Genomic DNA, 23,515 nt, shown 5'->3' with positions numbered 1-23,515 from the left:
CTTCTAAAGACCATGATAGTATATTAAAAATATTAATGCTCTATGTGTTTTCAAAATCTTTATTATATTCTTTTTAGAATTGTCTTTAGTTTTTAAAGAATTCCTTAATACAGAAGCTTTTATTTTCACACCAGATATAATTTCGGTTATCTCATATATTAAGTATTTTTAATACTCTCAGTATCTGTGAGTACCTTCCAGTAGCTCAGTTATCTGATGTCAAACTTTCATTTCAAAGAACTTTCTTACACATGAAATCCTTAGTACTAAGAACTGATATATTTTTAATATTGTGAATTTGCGATATGAAAAAGAATAGGCTTGTTTTTTCAGAAGGCGATTGTGTTCTTTTTATCACATACCAGTTTTCTTTCAGTTTTAGTAATTAGCAAATGAATATGGGTGTGAGTTTTGTTAGCCAAATAAAGCACACATTGAAAGATTATCAAACTCTCACACCCAACATGTAAATATATAAAAATAATAAGCATAATTTAACTGTGCTGAGCAGAGGCCAGGAGAATGAAATCATAACCTGGAGACAAAGATAATTTGACCACTTGAGATCTGATCCCACAAGTCTATTCTACAGATGTGGAAACCCAAGATGACACATTTGCCAGAAAGTTTGCTTGCTTGAGTTAAGGATAGGGATGGGAATTTTGAAAACATTTTAGATGTGTGATGAAGTTTTGCTTGGATTGATTAGTTGATTTAAGATTTCCTTTTCTTATTTCACTCTAAAATAGTGAGAAACATCTTCCCCTGGAATTTAATAGGTTTTGTTTAAATATTATGTCTATTTGCTTATGTTGAGGCCTTCATATATGTCATAAAAGAGCTCCACTGACTGTACCGTTTTATAAAGGCACATTACCTTCCAAAGTTACTTGTTAACTGGAGCTGGCTTTGAATTATGTACCAGAATCTACATCCTTTTATTAACAGAACAGTCATGGCTCTCTATCCTTCCAGGGGATTTGTTCCAGCCCTCACCCCACCCCCAGATACCAAAATCCAAGGATGCTCAAATGCCTTACAGAAAATGGTGCAGTATTTGCATATAACCCTCTCACATCCTCTAATAAACCTTGAATCATCTTTAGATTATTTATAATACCTAATACAGTGCAAATGCTATGTGCATAGCCACTGCGTATGGCAAATTCAAGTTTTACTTTTTGGAATTTTATGAAATTTTTTTCCCAAAGACGATTGATCTGATATTGATTGAATGCTTGGATGCAGAACCTATGGATGCAGAGGGCCAACTGTACTCTTTGTTCATCTCTTTTGTAGGTAAAAACACAAGTACTTAAGATAATAGAGATTGCTTCATCATTATAGAGACTTGTTTTATCTCCAGAATTTGAGGCAGTATTGACTTTTAGTAGCATAACAGTTCTTCAGTTTCTTTCAGTGTGGACACACACTTAAAATATGTGGAGAGTATATGTTTCTTAAAAATATTTTCCCTCCCAGAAAGCCAGGCCTGTTACAGATTTTTTTTTTTTTTTGCTTTGTTTTGTTTAGTGTGAAACTCTGAGAGGAATATCTCTTTTTGCTATATAGCAAAAAAAAAAAAATTTTTTTTTGAAAGCAGATGTAAATCATTCTTGAAGATAATTCAATTTCCTATATAGAATATAAAGAAAAGGCAAACTTTGGGGACTTCAGAGACCTGAAAGTACTGCATACTCTTCAGTAGTGAACATCCCATGCTCACCTGTGACCATTGGCCACTAACCACTCATAAACAACAAGGACAAAAGTAGTAGCAACTGCGACACTTTCTCTTTAAACCAAGGTGTCAGGTTTATATTTTATCTGTAAAAAATGTAACATGAATATATTTGACATCTACCTCAGCAAACAAATTAATGCTAATTAAAGATTAATGTGTTGTAATTAGCATTAAAAATGCAATTAAATTGTGAGTAAATGGACCAGGAATAGAAAATTGTTCCATGTCTCACTGCCTGGTTTTTCATATTCTGCCTTTTGTTTTTGCAGCAAATAGAGGAAGCGGGGCAGCAGGCAGCTCCCAGACTGGAGACGCTCTGGGGAAAGCACTTGCTTCGGTGAGGAAATATTGACTTTGGACTTCACATGCACCATTGCAGAAGGGTGAACTTTAATCCGAAGTAGACATTTAGAATTTTAGAAAATGAATGGCAGATAGCTTTGATTTTTGGAAAGGCTAGCTTCCATGCATAATGGTCGTTGGAACATGCAAAGAGAGTGTTCTAAAGATTGCTGGTCCCCTCCACCTTGCCTCCTCTGCTAAACGGCAGTCAGTCATGGATTGGTGGATATTCTTCAAGCCTTCAAGAGTAAAACTTTTCTGGGGAATTCCCATTGTAGTTCAGCAGGTTAAGGACTCAACTAGTATCCATGAATATGAGGGTTGATCCCTGGCCTTGCTTTGGTTGTGTGGCATAGGCCTGCAGCTGCAGCTCCAATTCGACCCCTAGCCCAGGAACATCCATATGCTGCAAATGCGACCCTAAAAAGAAAAACAAACAAAAGAGTTTAGATTTTCTATCTTGATGTCTTATTTTCCTCTAAAGTCATTTGTGTGCTCATTGACTGACCAGCTAAGACTGACTTTGCAAGGGGCAGTTCTAAAACACTTTGAAAAAGGCATTTTAAAAAGAAACAAGGAGTTCCCCTTGTGGCTCAGCAGCTGACAAACCCAACTAGTATCCATGATGATGAGGGTTTGATCCCTGGCCTTGCTCAGTGGGTTAAGGGTCCCACGTTGCTGTGAGCTGTGGTATAGGTCGCAGATGCGGCTCAGATCTGGAGTTGCTGTGTCTGTGGTGTAGGCCAGCAGCTACAGCTCCGATTCGACCCATAGCCTGGGAACATCCATATGCTGTGGTTGTGGCCATAAAAAGACAAAATAAATAAATGAATAAAAATAAAAATAAATGACCATAACTGAAGTCCATGAGAAACTGTCACATAATTGCCATTAAGCTTTTCTGCTTTGCCTGCCCACTACCTGTAGGCTAGAATCTAGCATTCCTTGCATGTTCACTAGTGACAAATGCCACCCTTTCAGGTATTGTCTTCAAAGCTAAACATGATCCTTTTCAAATGTAAAGATTTGTTGCTGTAGCATTTTGTCTCTTCAGTTGGCTTTTCCTTACCATTGGGGGCTGAAGATGAGTTTGATTTATATCAGCATTGTGGCCTAAGGAAAAGTTTTTTCTCTAATCTGGGCACTCATATGCCTTGGAATCAAATGCCTTAATCATAGTGAAGAAGGAGTTGGACAGAATTCTCACAGATCATGTTGTCTGACCTCTTGTTTTGTAAAGGAAGAATGGGAGGTTTGGAGTATCTGTGTGGTTTAATGGCCACACAGCCATGGGGGGGAACAAGAGGAAAAGGATTAGAACTAAAGTCTCCTGGAGTTCCCTGCTGGCCTAGCAGTTTAGGATCCAGCATTGTCACTGCTGTGGCTTGGGCTCCATCACTAGCCTGGGCATGCCGTGGGTGTGGCCAAAAAAAACCCAACTAAAGTCTACTGACCCCAATCCAGTCCTTTTCCCACTATACAACCTCAGTAGCTCTCTTCTGAAAAATCAATTCAGGTTTTCATTTTAGAATATCAGTACTGTAGTTGATTGTTGAATGTGTTTTGTGACTTGGAATTTGTAAATGAATTGCATTGACACTATGTCATTTAAACTTATTGAATATTTCTTTCCAATGAATGAAGGCTTGTTTGTTTTTTTTTTTCTCTCCCCACTGTTTTAAGATCTATTCTCCAGATCACACTAACAACAGCTTTTCATCAAACCCTTCAACTCCTGTTGGCTCCCCTCCTTCTCTCTCAGGTACTGTACCACAAATCCACTGCATCACTGTCAGTTTACAGAAAGATTTTCCCCATATACTTCCTGCTCTACCAAATGGAAACTCACTCCCTCCAAAGGCTCAAAACATAACATATCTGAAAAGACAAATAAGAAAGGGTGGGAGAGACAGGCCACCATCTCAAAGTAAAACCATTTAAACCAAAAAATTAGGTGTTTTTAGAATTTAAAAATGCCATCTGAAATTTAAAAATGAATTTTAAAATGCCATCTGAAAATAAAACCATTTAAACAACAACACAAAAAAGGTGTTTTGAGAATACATAGGCATGTGGGAAACTTACTTCTAAAACTTTTCTTAGCTCTGTAGAAAACTCCCATTGTGGCTCAGCAGTTAACAAACTTAGCTAGTATCCATGAGGTCGAGGGTTCCATCCCTGGCCTTGCTCAGTGAGTTAAGGATCCAGCATTGCCACGACCTGTGGTGTAGGTCACAGACGCGGCTTGGATCCCTAGTTGCTGTGGCCATGGTGTAGGCTGGCAGCTGTAGCTCCGATTCGACCCCTTGCCTGGGAACTTCCATATGCAGTCGGTGCAGCCCTAAAAAGCAAAAAAAATAAATAAATAAAAGAAAGAAAATACTCAATAAAATACTCCAATAAACCATCTCTAGGAGAAAAGCCAGTTATATGATCATGAATAGGAATATAGATTAGGTAGTCATCAAATATAAACTGTTCAAAAGGATCAATTCCTACAGAAATTTTAGACCTTTCAAATTCCCTCTTTAAAGTCCATGGAGTGTTTGAAGAAAACCATAATTGTGTATATAAATTGTGACATAACTGTGTGGAGTGAAAAAGGATGTTTGCCTTTGAAACAGAACAAATTAACATGACCCATGGCTTCAAATAATAAAATTATAAGTTGTTCTCTTACAATGAGTAAAGCATTGTACTTTTCAGAGCTCTATTTAACCCTTCCAGTCATAAATGCTTCCAGAAAGTCCTGTCTGGTAGATGTTCTTCGGGAAAAGGACAGGTGGCTTCTTAGAAAAAGCCTAAGTCACATCTGTACCTGATTGAAACCTGACCTTACTGTAATTTATACTGGAGTCACTTGCCTAAACGTTGTCTCCTTGATGTCTCTGTTATTCCCTGCATGGGGTACTCTCACAGCTCCATTATAAAGTGGGTTCCCTGGTAAAGAATGGAAAGTTTCGGACGGCCACAAAGCTTTCAGAGGTGATGGCCATGGCTTAGGTGAGATTTCATGTCTGCCATTTCCAAGCCTCTATTGACATGAGGGGGAGTTTCACAGAATAGGGAAGGAACGAGCTGGAACTTTCCTTTCAGTCCCTGTATCCAGAGAGACCAAGTTGAAACTGAGAAGAGCCAGAGATGCTATTAAGAGGAGACAGGAACGGCAACGAAACATGCCCCACAACAGAAAAGGAAAGTTCAGAATTGCTGTGCACTGTGCTGTGCACAGTCTGTATTGTTAGGCCCTGGGAAATGATCTCAGGTGTCCATGTGCAGAGCCAGGAAGGAGGGGATGTACCCCAGTGAGGCCAGAGGTGAGGGCATCTGAGCAGGGAGACCTCCCAAGTCCCCATTTCAAACAAAGCAGCTCTCGCTTCCTCTGTATTCTGGAGTCTAGTTTGAGAAGAGCTATTGGAGTCTAGTGCTCTGATGTACAGCTGAACATATGAAGGCCCAGAAAGGGTGTGGGACTTTGTGTGGTTCCATCAGTAGCGCACCTATGATCATTTTCAGGTCAGAGCTCAGGTGAGAAGCCGAGTCTCACCACTCTGCCTCTCCACTTCTGGCTGAGGGAGGGGAGGGGAAAGTTACTATGTACAGAACATCCCAGGAAATGCCACAGGTACCCCAGCCTGAAGGTAGAATACAAAACACGGCCACTTTAGGGGTCCTGTTAATCCATCTTGGAAGGCCACAGTTTAGCAAGAAAGAACTTCATGAAGAAGATCGATGCTTTCACACCCGTGGCTCTGTCCAGATTCTGTCACTAGAAGTCATTGAACAAAGTATTCTATTTTTGTTTAGCATAAAAATACACACGAGTGCACACCCAGGAATGACAAGAAGGATGGATTTTTAAAGTGCTAACAGGGTTGGGGCATGAGACTTCAGTGAGATTTTTCTTGAATTACTTATTTTCCAAGTTTTCTACTTGAGTGTGTATTCTTTTCAATTTAAAAGTGATTATTATTTTAAAAGTGGTAGGTAAGACATGTTATTATAGCAGGAATCTTTACCTTGATGTTTAGTGAATCAATAAAAATATTTTTTCTTTGGAAGGCCCTACTTAGTGTTATTTTGAATGTTGAAATTTCTGGCTTAGTGGATCACTGCCAGTTAATCTTACTTCCTTGAAAAGTTTCTGAAGACTTATCCTTTCTTACAGATCATTTTTTAAAAAAAGTAACAAAGCTGTTTTGCATTGGTGAGAGAATTTTGGTTTGATAAACCAGCTTTGCCCGAAGGTGTCATAAAAGCCCCGCTTTGCACTCTTAAAGTACCTAGACCGTGTAGTGATAGTTTTCTGTCAAAGGGACATTCTCTAGGTAAAATCCAGAATCAATAAAATGTTCCCTTTTAAGAGGAAGCCTTGAAAGAATTCTGAGTCTGTATAACGTCTACATATTTTACATTTAAAATGTTTTTCTTGCTGGATACACAGGGAACTCTAGCCAATATTCTATAATCTATATGGGGAAGCAATCTAAAAAAGAATAGATGAGTGTCTGTGTATAACTGGGTCACTTTCTTATACAGCAGAAATTATCTCAACATTGTAAATCAATTATACTTCAATAAAACTGTATAAAATGAATAAATAAGTAATGTATTCCTCGCCTCACCCCCCTAATTCCTGCATGGGGCGTTTACGTGCATTTACCTTATTGTTCAAATGAAAATCAGCATTGCTGGTTTCTAAAATAATGACATGAAAATGTCACTAAGATTATTTTTTAAGGTGATACAACCTCACTGTCATTCCCATTTTCACCCCAGCAGGCACAGCCGTTTGGTCTAGAAATGGAGGACAGGCCTCATCATCTCCTAATTATGAAGGACCCTTACACTCTTTGGTAAGTCTCACCTGCTCATTTTCAGGCTGGCCATTCTCAGTCCATGTTTCTCGAGCTTACTTGTCAAGATTCTTAGTTTCACTGGTAGGAACTTTGAGTTGATGCAAACCCAGGGGTTTGGTTAGTGCCAGAGTTATTAGACTATGTTTATTCCTGGATTGTAAACCAGATAGTGCTACAATTATCTCAAATGTATAAAACCAGATCAGAGATTAAAAATCTTGGAAGGATCAGGCCCTCCCCCCATAGTTGGAAAAAGGTGGCATCAGTGATTAGACAACTCATTAATGACAGCACTGGAGTTCCTATGCTGTGGAGCTGGAACATGCTGAAAGTCTCTCTCTCTGCTTTCCAAAATAACGGGTTATAGGAGTTTTCTTCTTGACCTCTGAATCTGATGCCTACTGCCTGTTTTCCTGTTTCACTTTGATACTCAAGAAATCTAGTAATTTCATTAAGTCTCTCTAGTAGGAATAGCTGAAAATTTCCCTGGCTATAGTTAATATCATAAATACTCACATGATGATTCAGTATCTCACATGCAACTCAAGGTAGAAGGGGCTGGAAACCTGTAGGAAACAGCACTGTTCTGTGCACTGTCTGGTCTGAATGTGGACCACATGGGGAGGGTTGGAAGCAAGGAGCTGTCTTTCAGGGGTGAGTTTTCCTTGTGTTCCCCGTATTTTGAGATGGAACGTGGAAGAAGGCAGAGATCTATCTATCTGTCTAAGTTCATGTTGTCCTGTTGGCCCTTCAGGGTATCCTTTTTCCCTTTTGGCTTATGATTTAAATAAGGGAAAATCTTCAAAGGTGGGTTCCCCCTGCGTTGTGCTCTTGCTTGCTGTAGTGGATGAACTATCCACCTCCACATTTCAGCCAGTAAGGTGACCAAAGAGTGAGACAGTGTGAGCAGTATCTACCTGGCTCCATGAATCGACAGCCCACATCCAAATAAGTCATTGTTCTTTTCTGTGTTTCTCTTTATCACTGATTCTTTGGGACCCATCATTCCAAATTGGGGTTTTTCCAGCTATGGAACTGTAAAGACTAGGTTCATAGATGTCAGCTCCAGCTTCAATTCTCTCTCTCTCTCTCTTTTTTTTTTTTTCTGGCTTTTTGCCATTTCTAGGGCCACTCCCTCAGCATATGGAGGTTCCCAGGCTGGGGTCGAATCGGAGCTATAGCCACTGGCCTATGCCAGAGCCACAGCAACGTGAGATCTGAGCTACATCTGCAACCGACACCACAACTCACGGCAACACTGGATCCTTAACCCACTGAGCAAGGCCAGGGATGGAACCTGCAACCTCATCGTTCTTAGTCGGATTCGTTAACCACTGAGCCACGATGGGAACTCCAGCTTCAATTCTCTTTGAATTCTCAACACTCCAGAGGGGATTCCCAAGCAGAAACTGCTCTCCACCAGGAAGCTGAGAGCCAGAAAGGAGGAGAGGCACATGTATTATTTCTTTTCATGCTTACTCACACACTTGGAAGTATATATTATCATTCCCATTTTTATAAATGAAGATGCATAGACTCAAAGAAGTTGAGTAACTTTTCCAAGGTCATGGAAGCAACAGAGCTGGAATTTGAAGAGAAGCCCCTTAACCTCAAAGCCCACCGAAGCAGAATGCTCTGAACCATAGACTAACTGTATTAGACACACATTCTTTCTGTCAGTAGAGAATAATTAGAAATTGTTTTTCTCATGCAAGAGAGCTGGTACATCTGTTTGCACAGCCCATTGGAAGTCAGAGTGGACTGTAGCATATCTAGTACAAAGAGGCCCTAGATTTGAAGTTCGAAGACTTAGATTGTAGCCCTGCCTTTACCACTTCCTGGTAGTGTGACACTGAGTAATTGATGCACTTAATTTCTTTGAGCTGCATTTGCCTATCTCTATGGAAGGGATAATATGTCCTCCTTACTTGCTTACATATGTAGAATGAGGATCCGGTGAGATGCTATATTTTAAAGTGCACACTGGAAATATTTATTTGATGCCATTATTGATTACACTGAAAAAAATGAATTCATGTCTTCATGTCCATTTCCTTTACCAAAAACCATCATGGAGGTTTTATCTGGCTTTGGAAAACTAGGGTCCTCATGGCTAGGACAAAAAAAAAAAAAAGATCAGTTGGTTTTTCATTGTATAAAAGACTGAATTCTATACTATAGTAAGGGCTTTGATGTCAGTTCAAAGCCACCAGTGAACAGTCTTTATGATTCTTCTGTCTTGTGATCTCATACCTCTCTGGTGGACAGAATTTTTGCATTTTTTTTCTATAACCGTTTTGAGGTCCTACTCCCCTCTACACACACACACTCACAAGCTGGTGGTAACAGAAAGCAAGAAACACAAGTAAAAATTGTTAGTACTCAGTAAAAAATTATAATCTGTATGCCTTTACATCTGTCCTAGACTTCATGCTTAGAACTGTATCCTATGGCACAAAGGAAAGCAAGGGAATAACACCTTCAAGAAGATAATTTAATTGGGCACCTATACATAGGGCATCTTTCCATTGTTAATTTTTTGATATCTTTAACCAAGGCCTGCTAGAATGTTCCTTAAACTCTAATAAAGTTTATCTTTTCTGAAGTATATCTAAATTCTCTTTCAAGCTAATGCAATATAGTCTTATGTAAGTACATGTATAGCAAATGTACTTAAAATTGTCCTGGAAGAATTACTCTATGTACTTGTTCACCAAAAATCACACTATAATTAGCAGTTTTCTCCAATTTTTAAGGAAGGTCACAATTTATTTTTATTATCATTTTTAAGAAAATAAACTATCAGAAACATACATTCAGAAACCCAAAGCATGGTTTGTATCAACTCAGGTTTTACTGATGTAACCCATGCACATATTTCAAACTAAATCAGATTTTCGCATTGTTTCCTAACCAACAGCAAAGCCGAATCGAAGATCGTTTAGAAAGACTGGACGATGCTATTCACGTTCTCCGAAATCATGCAGTGGGCCCATCTACCGCCATGCCTGGTGGTCACGGGGACATGCACGGGATCATTGGACCTTCTCATAATGGAGCAATGGGTGGTCTGGCCTCAGGGTATGGAACCGGTCTTCTTTCCGCCAACAGACATTCACTCATGGTAAGCGATGAAGTTTGGGCGTGCTAGTTATTATTATAGAATTTGAATTTGAAGTGCAACTACTCCTGCCGCAGTTTTTTCTCATTGAAACAACTCTATTGAGATACAATGTTTTAACCTACAATTCACCCATTTCACTTTTACAATTTACTGTTCCTTGTGCATCCACCGAGTTATATGCCATCATCACCACAGTCAATGTTTAGAGCATTTTTGCCCCCCACAAAAAGAAAAGAAATCCCCACAGTCCTTAGCAGTCCCTCTCCACCCTCCCCTCCCAGGCAGCTACCGATCTCCTTTCTGTCCCTATAGATTTGCCTATTCTAGGTATTTCCTACAAATGGAATCATACTATTATGGCGGTATGACTGTCTTTTCTGACTGGCTTCTTTCACTTAGCATAATGTTTGCAAGGTTTATGTTTTCTCATGTATCAGAGCATCATTCATTCTTACAGCCAAAAAAGATTTCATTGTACAGATATATATTGATTGTATCCCTTCAACAGGTGATGGATGTGTGGGTTATTTCCAGGCTTTGGCTTTTATAAATAATGGTACTGTGAACATGCATATGCTAGTTTTTGTGTGGACACATTTTTTTTTGTGTGTGTGTCTTTTTTTTTGTCTTTTTGCTATTTCTTGGGCCACTCCCGTGGCATATGGAGGTTCCCAGGCTAGGGGTCGAATGGGAGCTGTAGCCACCGGCCTATGCCAGAGCCACAGCAACACGGGATCCAAGCTGCGTCTGCAGCCTACACCACAGCTCATGTCAGAGCCACGGCAACGCGGGATCCGAGCCGCGTCTGCAACCTACGCCACAGCTCACAGCAACGCCGGATCGTTAACCCACTGAGCAAGGGCAGGGATCGAACCTGCAACCTCATGGTTCCTAGTCGGATTCGTTAACCACTGCGCCACAACGGGAACTCCTGGACACATGTTTTTATTTCACTTACGTATAAACCTAAGAGATTGTTGGTGTGTTAAATTCTTCATCTTGGTGACTTGAGCTAAAGGACCCAACTTATGTTCGTGTTTTATTGCTAGCATTTTACATGTGCATAGGTTGGATTTTTTTTATTATTACTATTTTTAAAGAAGCCAAATCTGATTCTGAATACGGGAGGTAGAAATATATGATGTGTCTCTCTAAATAAATGATGTGGGACAGTGTAATTTCAGTATATCATAGTTGTGCTGCTGCCTGTTTATGAATAAGTATTTATTTGAATAATATTTAAGCAGATTTGCCCATATTACAGTTGAAATTTCAGAGGTTTTTGCCCAGTATTTTTGTTTTTTTTTTTGTTTTTTGTTTTTTTTCAGTTTTTTATTTTTTTTATTTTTATTTATTTTTTTTTAATTATTTTCCCACTGTACAGCAAGGGGGTCAGGTCATCCTTAGATGTATGCCCAGTATTTTTGAAAAGGAATCAGTAGTGCCTCTTTTTTTGGATGATTACAAAGATTCAGCAAATCTCCCTAACAAAATGTTAAGTGATGAAAATTAATGAGGTGACCAAATGGGTGGAGAATTTAATATCATTGGTGATTCTATATAATTCTGCTCTTTGCAAAATTCCCGTCTTATTGGCAAACACCTTAATATCCTGTATTGTATCTTATAGGCTCTCAGAGTTGCATGGGCAAATGTCTATTTTCCATTCTCACTAGAGTATCTCGTGTTTAAAGGTGGTTCTGAAAGGAGACTGCAAAACAAGGACAGGTTATTTTGAAGATTTTTAAGCTCTTTTCTTGCTCAGTAGTGTTCTTCTGCCTTCCTTTCATTTCTCTTAATAAAAGATTAAAATTGAGTATCATCCTGAGTGGTATATTATGGAAACCTGCAACCAATTTGCAACCAAAAATACTGGATTATAAATAGAAGCAATGAACTCACTTCTGAAAAGTGGAAAGATATTTTTGAATGCCAAAGCTAAACCTTTTTTTTTTTTTTCATTTTTTGCTTTTCCTAGACTCTGCCCCCCAAATTCCTCATTGAGTAAAAATTGTTTGTCTATTCATGGCAGTTGCTAAGAGTTTACAAAAGGAAAATCTAGATTTTAATTTAGCTTGGCCTCAGGTAATGTGCTAAATACACTTGGGATGCATATAATATGAGATTTTCGTTTGTATAGCTCTTTTTTTAAACTCCAGTGTTTAAACAATACTGCTTTTAATTAAGAAATCTGGCTTTATTAAAAGCCAGATCTGTGACTTATAACCATTTCTGTATATCTGCTCTCGATCAAGAGAAAAATAGTTTAATTTCTGTAGCTGAGTTCGTTTTGCATGTGTTAAACGGATGCAACATGCACCCAGGGCATTGCTTCAGAGAGCTTTTTTTTTTTTTTTTTCCATAAATATGTAAAGTTTGCTCTTAAATACCAGATGGAGGTTAAGTAGTTCTTTAAAGTAATAAACTATACATAGATGCTTTGGGGGAACTGTCTGACCTTTGAATTGCTCCCTCTTTGATTCAGAGGTGGGATTGGAGGAAGAGGCCAGAGTTACCTTCAGAGATGGGAAGTTGGACGGACCCAGGTGGAGGGGAAGAGGGGAAAATGAAACAGAGCAATTGAAAATGGGGAATAATAGGGTAATATTACACAGATAAGTCTTTGGTTTGATTTTGGAAGAGAAAAAAAATGATGAAGAAGCAAAAAAGCTGCTAGTTTTGCTGAAAAAGTTCCCACTCACTCTTCTGAAGATATTTATAATTCAGTTGAGGGTGACCACAGGCCAACCAGATCGGAGAGTCACTCCAAAGACATGGCAGGAACACCTACCGCCCTTTAGGCCAAGGGAGGTCCTGCAGTCTTTCTCCTTTTTTCTCGAAGATATTCAGGGGGCCCACCGAGGCTGAGCTCCTCAACATGAAACCCTGATGTGTGTGCACAAGGTCAGATCCTCATTTCTTGCCTTGTGCAAACTGGTATGAATTTTCAATAACAAACAGAAGAACAAAGGAAATAGTTTTTGAATTTAGTCAGTCTGAAGTTAGCCTTTGACCATTTGATACATTCCACAAGAAAAAGGAAGTTGAAGGGGAAGGGGGGGAAAAAAACAACACCTACTACCCCCCCCACCCCCCTCCCCACCCCATTCCCCTGAACAACAACAACAACAAAAAAAAATTCAAGGAGGATATTGGTAATGCCTTCCACATTTGAATTTTAATACATGAAACAGGCTGTAAAACTTTGACCAGCTGCAGTAAATAAAGCAGTGGGAGATACACACCGGAAACATCGGCCAGTGCTGGTGGGCGTTTCATTCCCAACTATACACCTTCAATTGTTCTGGAATGGACACGAGTCACAGTAACCCAACACCCTTCCTGGGCTGGTTTTCTTGTGAGCAAATCTCCTTTCTACCTCTCCTTAATAATTCCTTCTGATTAAAGAACAGATAGCTTTGAATCCTCCTGACCTCAGTCCCCTCCTCGTTTCCTCTCCCCCTGCCTTCCGACAATCAAAACAAAATGGCTTGATAACTTGGAAGACGATGGAAGCATTTCTTTTTGCAGCAGCTTGAAACCGTGGTGGGGAGAACCGTGGTTCTGCCTCAGCTCTTATGTTATCTCATTTAATTGCTAACATATTGTACTTAGCTTTTGATTCATAAAATGTTTTCCTTGGAGTTCTGAAGTAGGTCTTCAGTGAATTACTGAGTATTAGTATAATGAAAGGGATTTTTTTTCACAGCAGCATGGCTCATAACGCCAGAGCGAATGTTGATTCTTGCGGGCTTTCTAGATGATATTATTTGGCCATGCTCTTTCCTGCTCTGAAACCTTTACTGGCTTTCCATTATCTACACGATAAAGACATATTTCTTAGCCTACCTTATTAATAAGCCCATTACGTTTACCAAAAGCCTTATGCTTCGCTATTCCAATGCAAAAATTTTTCCAGCAAGACCAGCCTCTGCATATTACCAGAATATGCCCTGTACTTCTCACGAGCTACTCCTTTTGCATCCGTCTGGCTTGGCCTGCTTTACCCACTGTCCATCTCATTCCCACCCATTCTCCAAGCTCTCACTCAATGGCTGCCTCTTATAAGAAATCTTCCCTCACCACCCCCACCTGTGAGAGTCCTTTTCTTTTCTATTCTCATAGCACTATGAAGGAGACCATCGGCTAAATTTTTTTTTTGTCTTTTGTCTTTTTAGGGCTGCACCCATGGCATACGAGGTTCCCAGGCTAAGGGTTGAGTCAGAGCTGTAGCTGCCAGCCTACACCACAGCCACAGCATCGCCAGATCCAAGCCACATCTGCAACCTACACCACAGCTCATGGCAATGCCAATCCTTAAACCACTGAGCAAGGCCAGGGATCCATCCCACATCCTAATGGTTACTAGTCAGGTTTGTTAGCCACTGAGCCATGACGGGAATGCCTAAATATTTCTTTTACCCACTCAGGTATAACCATCTATCTTTTGTAGGTCTGACTTTTGCCTTACCCGCTGTGTTGTAAATTCCTTGAGTACCATGTATATTTTGTTTCCCTCCCAGTAGAGAAATTATTAGTCAAAAGGGAAGCAAGGAAACATACTGTCTGGAGTGCCTCCAAGTTGCCAGCTCCTTGGTTGGGAGCTCCATGTACCTTATCTCCTGCAGTCTTCACAAGAGCCCAACAAGGATGATAATGGTTTCCATTTAGGTGTTGGTGAGATGAGCCTTAGAAGGTTTGAGTAAGTAGTTAGTCTCAAGTCATAAAGCTAGATTTCAATTCAGGAGGCATTGACTCTAAATTCCATGCTCTATTTCACAACCATGAACAATCCTCAGAGATGATCTCTCGTTACACCTTTTAAGAACAACTTTTAGGTGGTTAAAACTGGGGATTTTCAAAACTTGACAAATGTTGGTTGATGAAAGAAGTTTCTAAGTATCTTGCAGCCAAGTTCCCAAAGCAGCTTTCTACTCAAGTATAAGGGAAAAGAACTTTCCCTCCAGTATGGTAGCTTGCTAGGCTAAATCCCACATTGTCTGAACATCTCTTCTTAAATCAACATGTCAGTGCTCAGTGGCAAGAGGTGTGAGCTCTTCTCACTAGGTTTTTGGAGTAGTAAATTTTAAATTATTACATTATTTTTCTTACCTTCACCTCCTCGTCTTCTAACAGAATCAAAGCAGAAATTTCAGAATGTGGGAGAATAAAGAAACAGCTGGATTATCACTAACCTGGTTAGAAACTCTTACCCAGATTTAATTCCCTTTTGTGCCTCAGATATCAATTCTGATATTAAATCATTCGATTTTTGGTAAATTATTGAAAGGGCAATTTTCCAAATATGTCTATTATTCGTTCGGTATTCAGATGGACAGATGAGCCCTGGAAGAAAGCCTTTCAGATGACCTCATCTCTTCTTTCAACAGAACAAGAACAAAACCCACATCAAAAATGTCCTCATGTGATTCTGTGCTTATGCCTGATTACCTGTCAGTGGAGTCAGCAATGGCAGAATCATTTAGCTGAAAGCTCCTGTACTATTACTATATGAGTGTGGTTCCCAGATCCTTTTTGCTTTGAAGCTCATTTATTCATTTCAAAAACATTTACCAAGTCATCACCAAATGCCAGGTTCTATGCTAAGATGTGGTCTCTGCTCTCAGGCGGATCAGTCTCGTAGGAAAGGATACATATTTAAAAACAAATTGCTGAGGCGTGCCATTGGCCCCATAGGAGAGTAGGGGCTCAGCTCTGATATCCAGGAGGGAAGGATCACATTGTCATTTAGGAGAGGAGTAGTGATCTAAGGATCTAGTTGCTCTAGATGAACCTCGGTGTGGGGGAGCCCTCTGCAGCTCACTACCCACACCTGTTCGGACAGCATCACCTGAGCTCCTTCCTAGCATCCTAGGTCACGATGTGACATGCATTTTAGAAAGCACTGGTATAAGCCAATCTTAGCCCAACTTCCCTCTTCTCAGTAACATTTATAGTTTGACTTTGGGTTGCGAGAATTTATCCAAAGAATAGTGATTAGGTAAAGACGCACCTTTTTATTGAACTGACACTAAACATAGATGTGCTTTTACCACTTAGGACTTCAGAGGATGAACAGCTTCAGTTGGTTCTGCTTTCATAGTTCTTAAGAGTTCCGTTGACTTCTAGATACTAAAAGCAACACAGAAGTCATTTAGCCCAGTGGTCTTACTTTACTGCTGAAGACTGAGGCCCAGAAAGGGGAAGTAACCCACGTATGGATACTCACTGGTTGATGGCCGAGCTAGGATTAGAAACCAAGCAAACCAGCAATAAGACCAGCACTCTTGGTACTAAATATGACACTGCCACAGCACACTTCCTCTCTAACCCAATACCATAGCAATTTCAAAAGTGTGGCTGGTATTACACTTATTCTGTTAACTAATGAAACCAAGAAAATGCTTTAGTTGCCCCTTGGCTCCCTGTAACATCATGTTGCTCTTTAGCTCTGCCAATCAGATTTGGCACAGAAAGAAAGAGCGAGGCTAGTGGGTAGTGATGTGATATCTTGGGTAGCATTTACTCTGTGTCGTGATGGGAGTAGCAGAACTCAGAAAAGCCTGTTTCTAGATGGACCTTTTCAGAGGAGGTCTGATCCATAGCAGTCTAGTCATTTTCAATCTCGTTTCTCTTGAGTTTTCATAGATTTTGATTCTTCGGAGCTCTGTGTATATTTGAGCACATTCTTCATTTCTAAGCAGTGATTACCATGTAATCTCAAGGACCTTAGAGGTCACCTCCATCCAAATCCCTGTACAGATTCCCTGCCAAGCAGTGACCAAGCCTTTATCAGCCTCCTTCCTCCAAGGGTGAGTAGCTCAGACTGCAAAGCCCATGCCCATCAAACACTAGAAATTCTTCCTTATGTCCAGCCCAAATTTACTTCCCTTTGAAGTTTTTATTTTTCTGCCCAGTGGAGTTACCCCTAAGTCAACTCAACAAATACTTGAGAAACTTTAAATTGTTTGAAGATAGTCTGCTCAGTATTTTTCCCCCTCTGGGCTAGACATTTGTATCTCCACATATTTATCAAAAAAAAAAAAGCTTTGGCTTTGTAACTTTCCAGTGCATTTGTCCAAGTTTAAAAAAAATGCTCATCCCTGTACCCAGGACCTTGTGTAGAATCTCAAATTGAACAGTGTTGAAGCAATCATTAGCATAGACTAGGGTGGATGCACCACGAAACCCATTCAGTACATTCTGTCTTCATTAAAGGCTACCTGAAAACATCTCATTTGCAGTATTTCATGGCGATTTCGTCCTGCTGATAAATACTGGAATCCATCAGCCACACATCCATCAAGTTACCCTGTGCCCTTTTCCGTGTACTGGTACCAAACTCCCCGTAACACCCCCTGAGTTTCATACAGCAGTCTTCGATCTGTCTCCAGTCTCAAGGTCTCCTTGAGGCCCTCATTTAAGCACATATTCTGCCAGCTCTGTTGTTGGCAGCTTTGATGGGTGCCATTAATTCCTATGTTGAGGCCACGAATAACACTGTTGACCAGGGGAGGGCATAGAACAGAAAACCCTGAAGGTCAGTCAGTGCTAAGGACATTCTCTCCATGCTTACAACATCCCCCGCTCTTTGGGTTTGCTATTTCAGCCAGTTATAGCCACCTAGTTTTACTCTCACAGGGTTCTAACTTTCTCATTTTGTCCGTTGCATTGTTATAAGACACCATGTGTACCACCTCCCCATGACTGAGGACATGGGCTTTGTCTAGGAAGACCTGTCTTGATAGAACCAAACTTGAGTTTGAGAGGTCATTGCCACTATGTCAGAGCATTTCGAAACTACCTTTGAAATAGCCTGTTACAGAATTTCACCCAAGGTCTGAGTCATCAACATCACTGTTCTATGGCTACACTATTGGGTTTTTTTTCCTTAATGAGGATATTTTCCTGTCCCTCATGTCCCACCATCTCTCCTCATCTCCACAGCTACCACAAGTTTCTGGAACCAAATTAGCAACCTCAACTGAAAAGTTTTATCTGTATGAATATTGTACTTTATTTTAAGAAAACTTAAGGGGGGGGAAGCAGAGAGGAAAAATAACTTGAAATTCTCTTTAGTTAAAACAAATTGTGCCAGCCTTAATGAGATATTATTGACATCTAGCATATGTAATTTTAAGGTGTATAGTGTGACGACTGATAGATGTATGTATGACGAAACCACCACCACAGTAAGGTTAGTTAACACCTCTGTCCCCTTGTTCCCTCACGTAATTCTTTCTTTTTTTTTTTTTTTTTTTTTTTTGGTGTTGATAACTTCAAAGAGCCACTCTCAACAACTTTCAAGTATATAAGACAGTATTCCTTTTTTTTTTTGCTTTTTTTAGAGTTGCACCCGTGACATGTGGAATGTTCCCAAGGCTAGGGATCTAATTGGAGCTACAGCTGCCAGCCTACACCACAGCCACAGCAACACAGGATCTGAGCCACGTCTGTGACCTACACCACAGCTCATGGCAATGCCGGATCCTTGACCCACTAAGCAAGGCCAGGGATCGAACCCGCAACCTCATGATTCCTAGTCAGATTCATTTCCGCTGTGCCACCATGGGAACTCCAAGACAGTATTCTTAATGTAACCATGCTGTGCACTAGATCCCCAGAACTTGTCTTATAAGTTCATCCCCTTGGACTGACATCTCCTCATCCCCCACCCCAGCCCCCAGTCCCTGGCAACCAGAATTCTCCTCTCTCACTTCTTAGAGTTCACTTTTCTAGATTCTACATGTAACTGAGAATATTCAGTATCTGTCTCCCTCTGTCTGACTTAAAGAAGTTCTCTTGACCATGAGTTAGTTACAACAGTCATAGTAGAATCCTTGAGCCCACCATGTGTTATTTCTGCATTCACTTAAACAAGTCAAGAGGTTCGAATACAGCCATGGCAGTGAGACCGTTTACTCACCATTAACAACCCCTGAGGCAAATGGTGAGGCACCATGCATGTCCAGATCCCACTGGGTCTAAATTAGGTATATCCCCCATTTTATTCCCCTAATCTCCTTTTTACTCAAACTCAGGCCCATGACCTAGAAACGAGACAGTCAGTCTGCATTGGACTGTCAAACCCAAAGAAGCCCTTCTCTCCATACTTCTAGGACAAACCACACCTAGTTCCTTAATTTTCCCCCAAAGGATGTGTTTAGTACCCTGGTGACATGAACTTTAAATATTTAAATATATAAAAGCCAAAATGGTTGTCTCCTGACTTTTAAAATGTAAAAATGAACCTATTTACAAAAGAGGAACAGACTCAGACATAGAGAACAGACTTGTGGTTGCCAAGGGGGAGGAGAGAGGGAGTGGGATGGATGGGGAGTTTGGGGTTGGTAGATGCAAACTCTTACATTTAGAATAAGGTCCTGCCATATAGCATAGGAAACTATATCCAGTCTCTTGTGATAGAGCACAATGGAGGACAGTCTGAGAAAAGGAATGTCTGCGTATGCGTGACTAGGTCACTATGCTGTACAGCAGAAATTGACACAACACTGTAAATCGACGATAATTTTAAAAGAGAAAAAGAAATCAAGAAAACCGTGCTATTTACAATCAAATTGAAAAGAATAAAATACCTAAGAATGAATTTAACCAAAAAGGTGAAAGAACTGTGTCCTGAAACCTATGACATTGATGAAAGAAACTGAAGACAATAAAAATAAAAGGAAAGGTTTTATAAGAAACACATTTAAAATAGACTGTAGGACCTTAACGCATTTTGACTTCCTTCTTAAACAATAGAGGGGAAAACAGACACTTCCCATAGCACAGTTATACTGTATTAGGGACAAGGCCACAGTGCCAAACTGTCCATCACTTAGAAAAGACACAACCCTTGCATTTTAAGAAATAGTATTACCCTCTTTTTCTCAGGAGTTCGATTTTCTGAAGGGAGAAATCTGTATGGTACAGGTTAGAAAATACACTGATATTTATTCATCCTTCAGCATGGTCTGTGTTTCAGCTCCTTAGGGGACACATAAACGTGCAAGAAAAAGTCTCTGAGCCCACGGGCCTTTGACTCTGGGAGGGTGATAACGCAAGTCTGTACCTAACTAAGTATAATGTAGCGTGGAATGATTAAGTGACCTCAGAAGTGATTCAGAGAAGGGTGAACGTTGGCCAGCCTTAGGGGACCACTAGGAAAATGTGTCACTGAGCTCACATTCAAGCCTGCATCGGACTTGAACAGAGGCAGGCGAGGAGGGCATTACAGAATAAACAGGATCGAAAAAAAAAAAACCCAGAAAATAAAGGATCTTATGTGTGCAGATGGGAGTGAGAAAATGACCCCATGATACCGGCCCTTACGGTGTGCCAGGCAGGGCTGCGCTGGGCGGAAAGGCCCTCCTCGGAGCTCAGCAGCTCCAACAATTGGCTCGGATCTTTCACAGGAGAGTCCACAGGAAGAGTGAGTTTTCGTGTATATTTTTTACATCCAAATCAAATTAACTCATGGAATTTTCCACCCTTAGGAATTAAAGTAGCAGCTCATGAAGTAATTCAGTTATGTCATTCATACCAAAACAGAAAATGCTGGAGCAACTTGGCACCATTTAAAAGCCAAGACTCAGCCTTGGCCATTTTGTATTTTTTTTTTTTTTCTTCCAAAACCTGTGGCTGTTGTGTTATTTTAACTTTTATTGTGGCTGTAAATTTTTTTTTCAAATCAAAAGTATCTTAATTGCTTAGAAAACAGAAGTGTAAAATAGATTCGAAATAAGAGGGTTTAGGCAGAGCAGCTTTAGGAAGGAAAACCTAAACAACAAAAAATGAAGCTTTAAACATCAGATTTCTGAAATGCGGGGATTTTACCTAATTGATTGGCATTTGAAGTTGTACATAATTATAGCTTCCTCTGGATACATAAATCATCTTACAACTATAAAGTTGAGTTTAACGGAAAGATCTGTCCAGTATTAGTTAAATGACATCTTTGGGGAAGCATTGTCCTGATACAATAGCCACATTCATTTTCACGCAGTTAATTGGACATATTGTCAAAAACCACGGTGTTAAGTTTCCACATTTTAATTTCACATTTTTGCCTTCTCCCTGGCTTCTGCAACAGGACCGGGTCTCGTTTGGAGCTGAAAGTGTGTGAAAGTTATTGGAGAATGGTAGTCTCTGGGTAATGTTTCTGTAAGCTGCCCCCAATTTTCCCCCCTGTAGTCTAGATGGGAAACAGCTGGTTTTTGTTTAAAAAGCTGTTTTGCGAAGTGTCTGAATCTTGAGGTGTAGAACTGAGGTCACCAGTAAAAGCAGGTGCTCAGGAACAAGTGAGAAAGACGCTGGGGCCCGGCTGGCCCTATAATCTTCTGCAGAGTCCTTCCTATTAGAGGAAAAAGTGTTGAGGTTGGCTCCTTTATTTAGGAGGCAAACAGATAAAGTAATCACGTTCGAGATGCTGTTAGAAATAGAGTATCTTTGAACGTAGCCAGCCCTTGAGTGCGTAATTAGCTCTCTCTGAAATGGCTGTTTCCCTCCCAAGGCTTCAAAAACGAAGGTCCAAGCCTTTAACTTCCTTTATGTACTTGCATTTCCTCTCTAAATACACCCACAGTAAAAAGAACTACAGTTTCAAATAAGTAGTCCCAGAGCCTGGTCCATCCTCTGAGTTTCTGGATGCGGTCTCAAAGAAGGAAAGAAGAGGGACCTGCATGGGCAAGGCCAGGCAGTTTTGCATGGCAAAGCACAAAACATGTGGAATCGCTAAAGTCCAGTGCACGTCAGATATCCACCAGACTGAAGATGAAAGGAAATGAACTCCTCCCTTGGGCGCTGGAGGTTATTAGCAGCTGTTTATCCAGTCGGGAATAGAGATTAACATTGTAATTTTTTTTTTAAAGAACTAGAAGAAAATTTGTTTGGGAAGTTGGCTCTTCGTATCGGGTCACTGTGCATTGCCAAAAAAAACTTCCTTTCTCAGAACTTATGTAGTCGAGTTGAGCAATGTTATGATTCTCTGAGAGACTCAGGATTACCAAAAAGTCCATCTCCATTAAATAGAAGAGCCAAGGACAGAGCAGTGGATGGACGTCCGCCACAGGCCCATTCCCTTGAACTCCACAGCGTGAAACTTGCTGTTTGGTCCAGTACCTGTTCTCCTCCTGCCTCTAAATGGGGGTGTTCTTCCCCAACCTCCCAGCCCCCAACTTCATCTTTGCCACTCTCAGGCATACACAAATGGATTTTGTGCATGCCTACCACTTGCAAATGCCTTTTCATGACATATTGGGGAAACGGCTTGGTGCTCTGTGAAGCTTTGCTCTTAAAAAAAAAAAGTTGGATATTGGTATTTTTTTTCCCTGATTTAATGCTACTCTTAATGTCATTTTCTTTTATTAAATCCTTTCTTTTGCTTTTGATCTTATTTATAGCAGAGCCACCGGTCATATGGAAACTATTACTGTATAGCTGGGAGATGAAAGACTTCATTGCAGTTAAATAAGAGTGAATCATTTGGGCCAATAATACACACATACAGCGAGGTTCCATTTGTATCCAAAATGCCCTATGTTGCTCACTTTGTAACTAAACCATTGAGGTTTATAAAGGGCTTTACAGAAGTCTGCTTTTTGTCCAAAATATGTCTCTGACAACGTGAAAACACGTTGATTTGCAGTCCTTAGCTGCTGCTTCGTATATGCATAATCTAAATATTGGCACTTCTTGTGAAAATAGCAACTTTCATTTAAAGTTGAGATGTTAATTAATGTTAAATGCCATTTAAGCTGATCTGTAGATAATCTATATCAAAATTCTACCCATCATTTGAAAACTACCTAAAATGACACCTTCTTCTTAAAGTAGTCCCTGGTTTCTTCATCCAGTGTGATTTCACTCATCTTTAAATCCCTTCACGACCTGTACCCCTTCATGACATTCATCTTGTTTTGCCTTGTATAGTAGTTGTTTTGATCCACCAGTAAGGTGTAAGAGACCATAAAGTAATACTCACATCTTTTGTTCATTATTTTTCCTGAAAATACCTAAATCGTGTCTTGCATATAATAGACATTCAGGGCATTTGTTGAATTAAATGAAATGTTTGTTTTTTTTTCTTTTGATAGGAACATGCTAAACCTATATTCAGCAGTACCAAAAGCGTTTAGAGTGCAGATAGTCTCCCAAGATAGATGCCATAGGTGTCATCCTTTACTGTTAAGGAAACCCCTAATTCACCTTGTGGTAGTCTGATCCCATACAAGGACCCAGCCCTCGCCCTTAGAATGCTTACACCTCAGGACAAGGATAGGCTTTCTGAATAGCAGCTAAACAAAATCATTGACACGTACGCCCTACCATATTAGACAGTGGCCGCTAGTGTGTGGCATTCAGACTGAACAGTCCAGGAGAACCCTGTCCAGGCCCAGCAAGATGATGAGAATTCTGGAGACTCAGACCTTCCAGGAGGAGTAAGAG

General features: G+C 40.2%; 1 protein-coding gene across 37 annotated transcripts in view; it reads left to right on the top strand.

Annotated features, from left to right (window-relative positions):
* The window catches only part of TCF4 (transcription factor 4), a 361,111-nt gene that overhangs the window by 321,755 nt on the left and 15,841 nt on the right, over positions 1-23,515 (top strand). For 30 of the 37 annotated variants that reach the window (XM_021093491.1, XM_021093499.1, XM_021093435.1 and 27 more), the window contains 4 exons: positions 2,014-2,081; positions 3,770-3,848; positions 6,866-6,942; positions 9,866-10,069. In XM_021093491.1, the coding sequence (XP_020949150.1) occupies positions 2,014-2,081; positions 3,770-3,848; positions 6,866-6,942; positions 9,866-10,069 (428 nt within the window). The remainder of the gene's footprint in view (positions 1-2,013; positions 2,082-3,769; positions 3,849-6,865; positions 6,943-9,865; positions 10,070-23,515) is intronic. The other 7 variants (XM_021093587.1, XM_021093481.1, XM_021093460.1 and 4 more) reach the window with 1 other exon arrangement.

The sequence above is a fragment of the Sus scrofa genome, chromosome 1, assembly GCF_000003025.6.
Source record: "Sus scrofa isolate TJ Tabasco breed Duroc chromosome 1, Sscrofa11.1, whole genome shotgun sequence".
Lineage (NCBI taxonomy): Eukaryota > Metazoa > Chordata > Mammalia > Artiodactyla > Suidae > Sus > Sus scrofa.
This window is presented reverse-complemented; position numbering and strand designations above follow the sequence as displayed.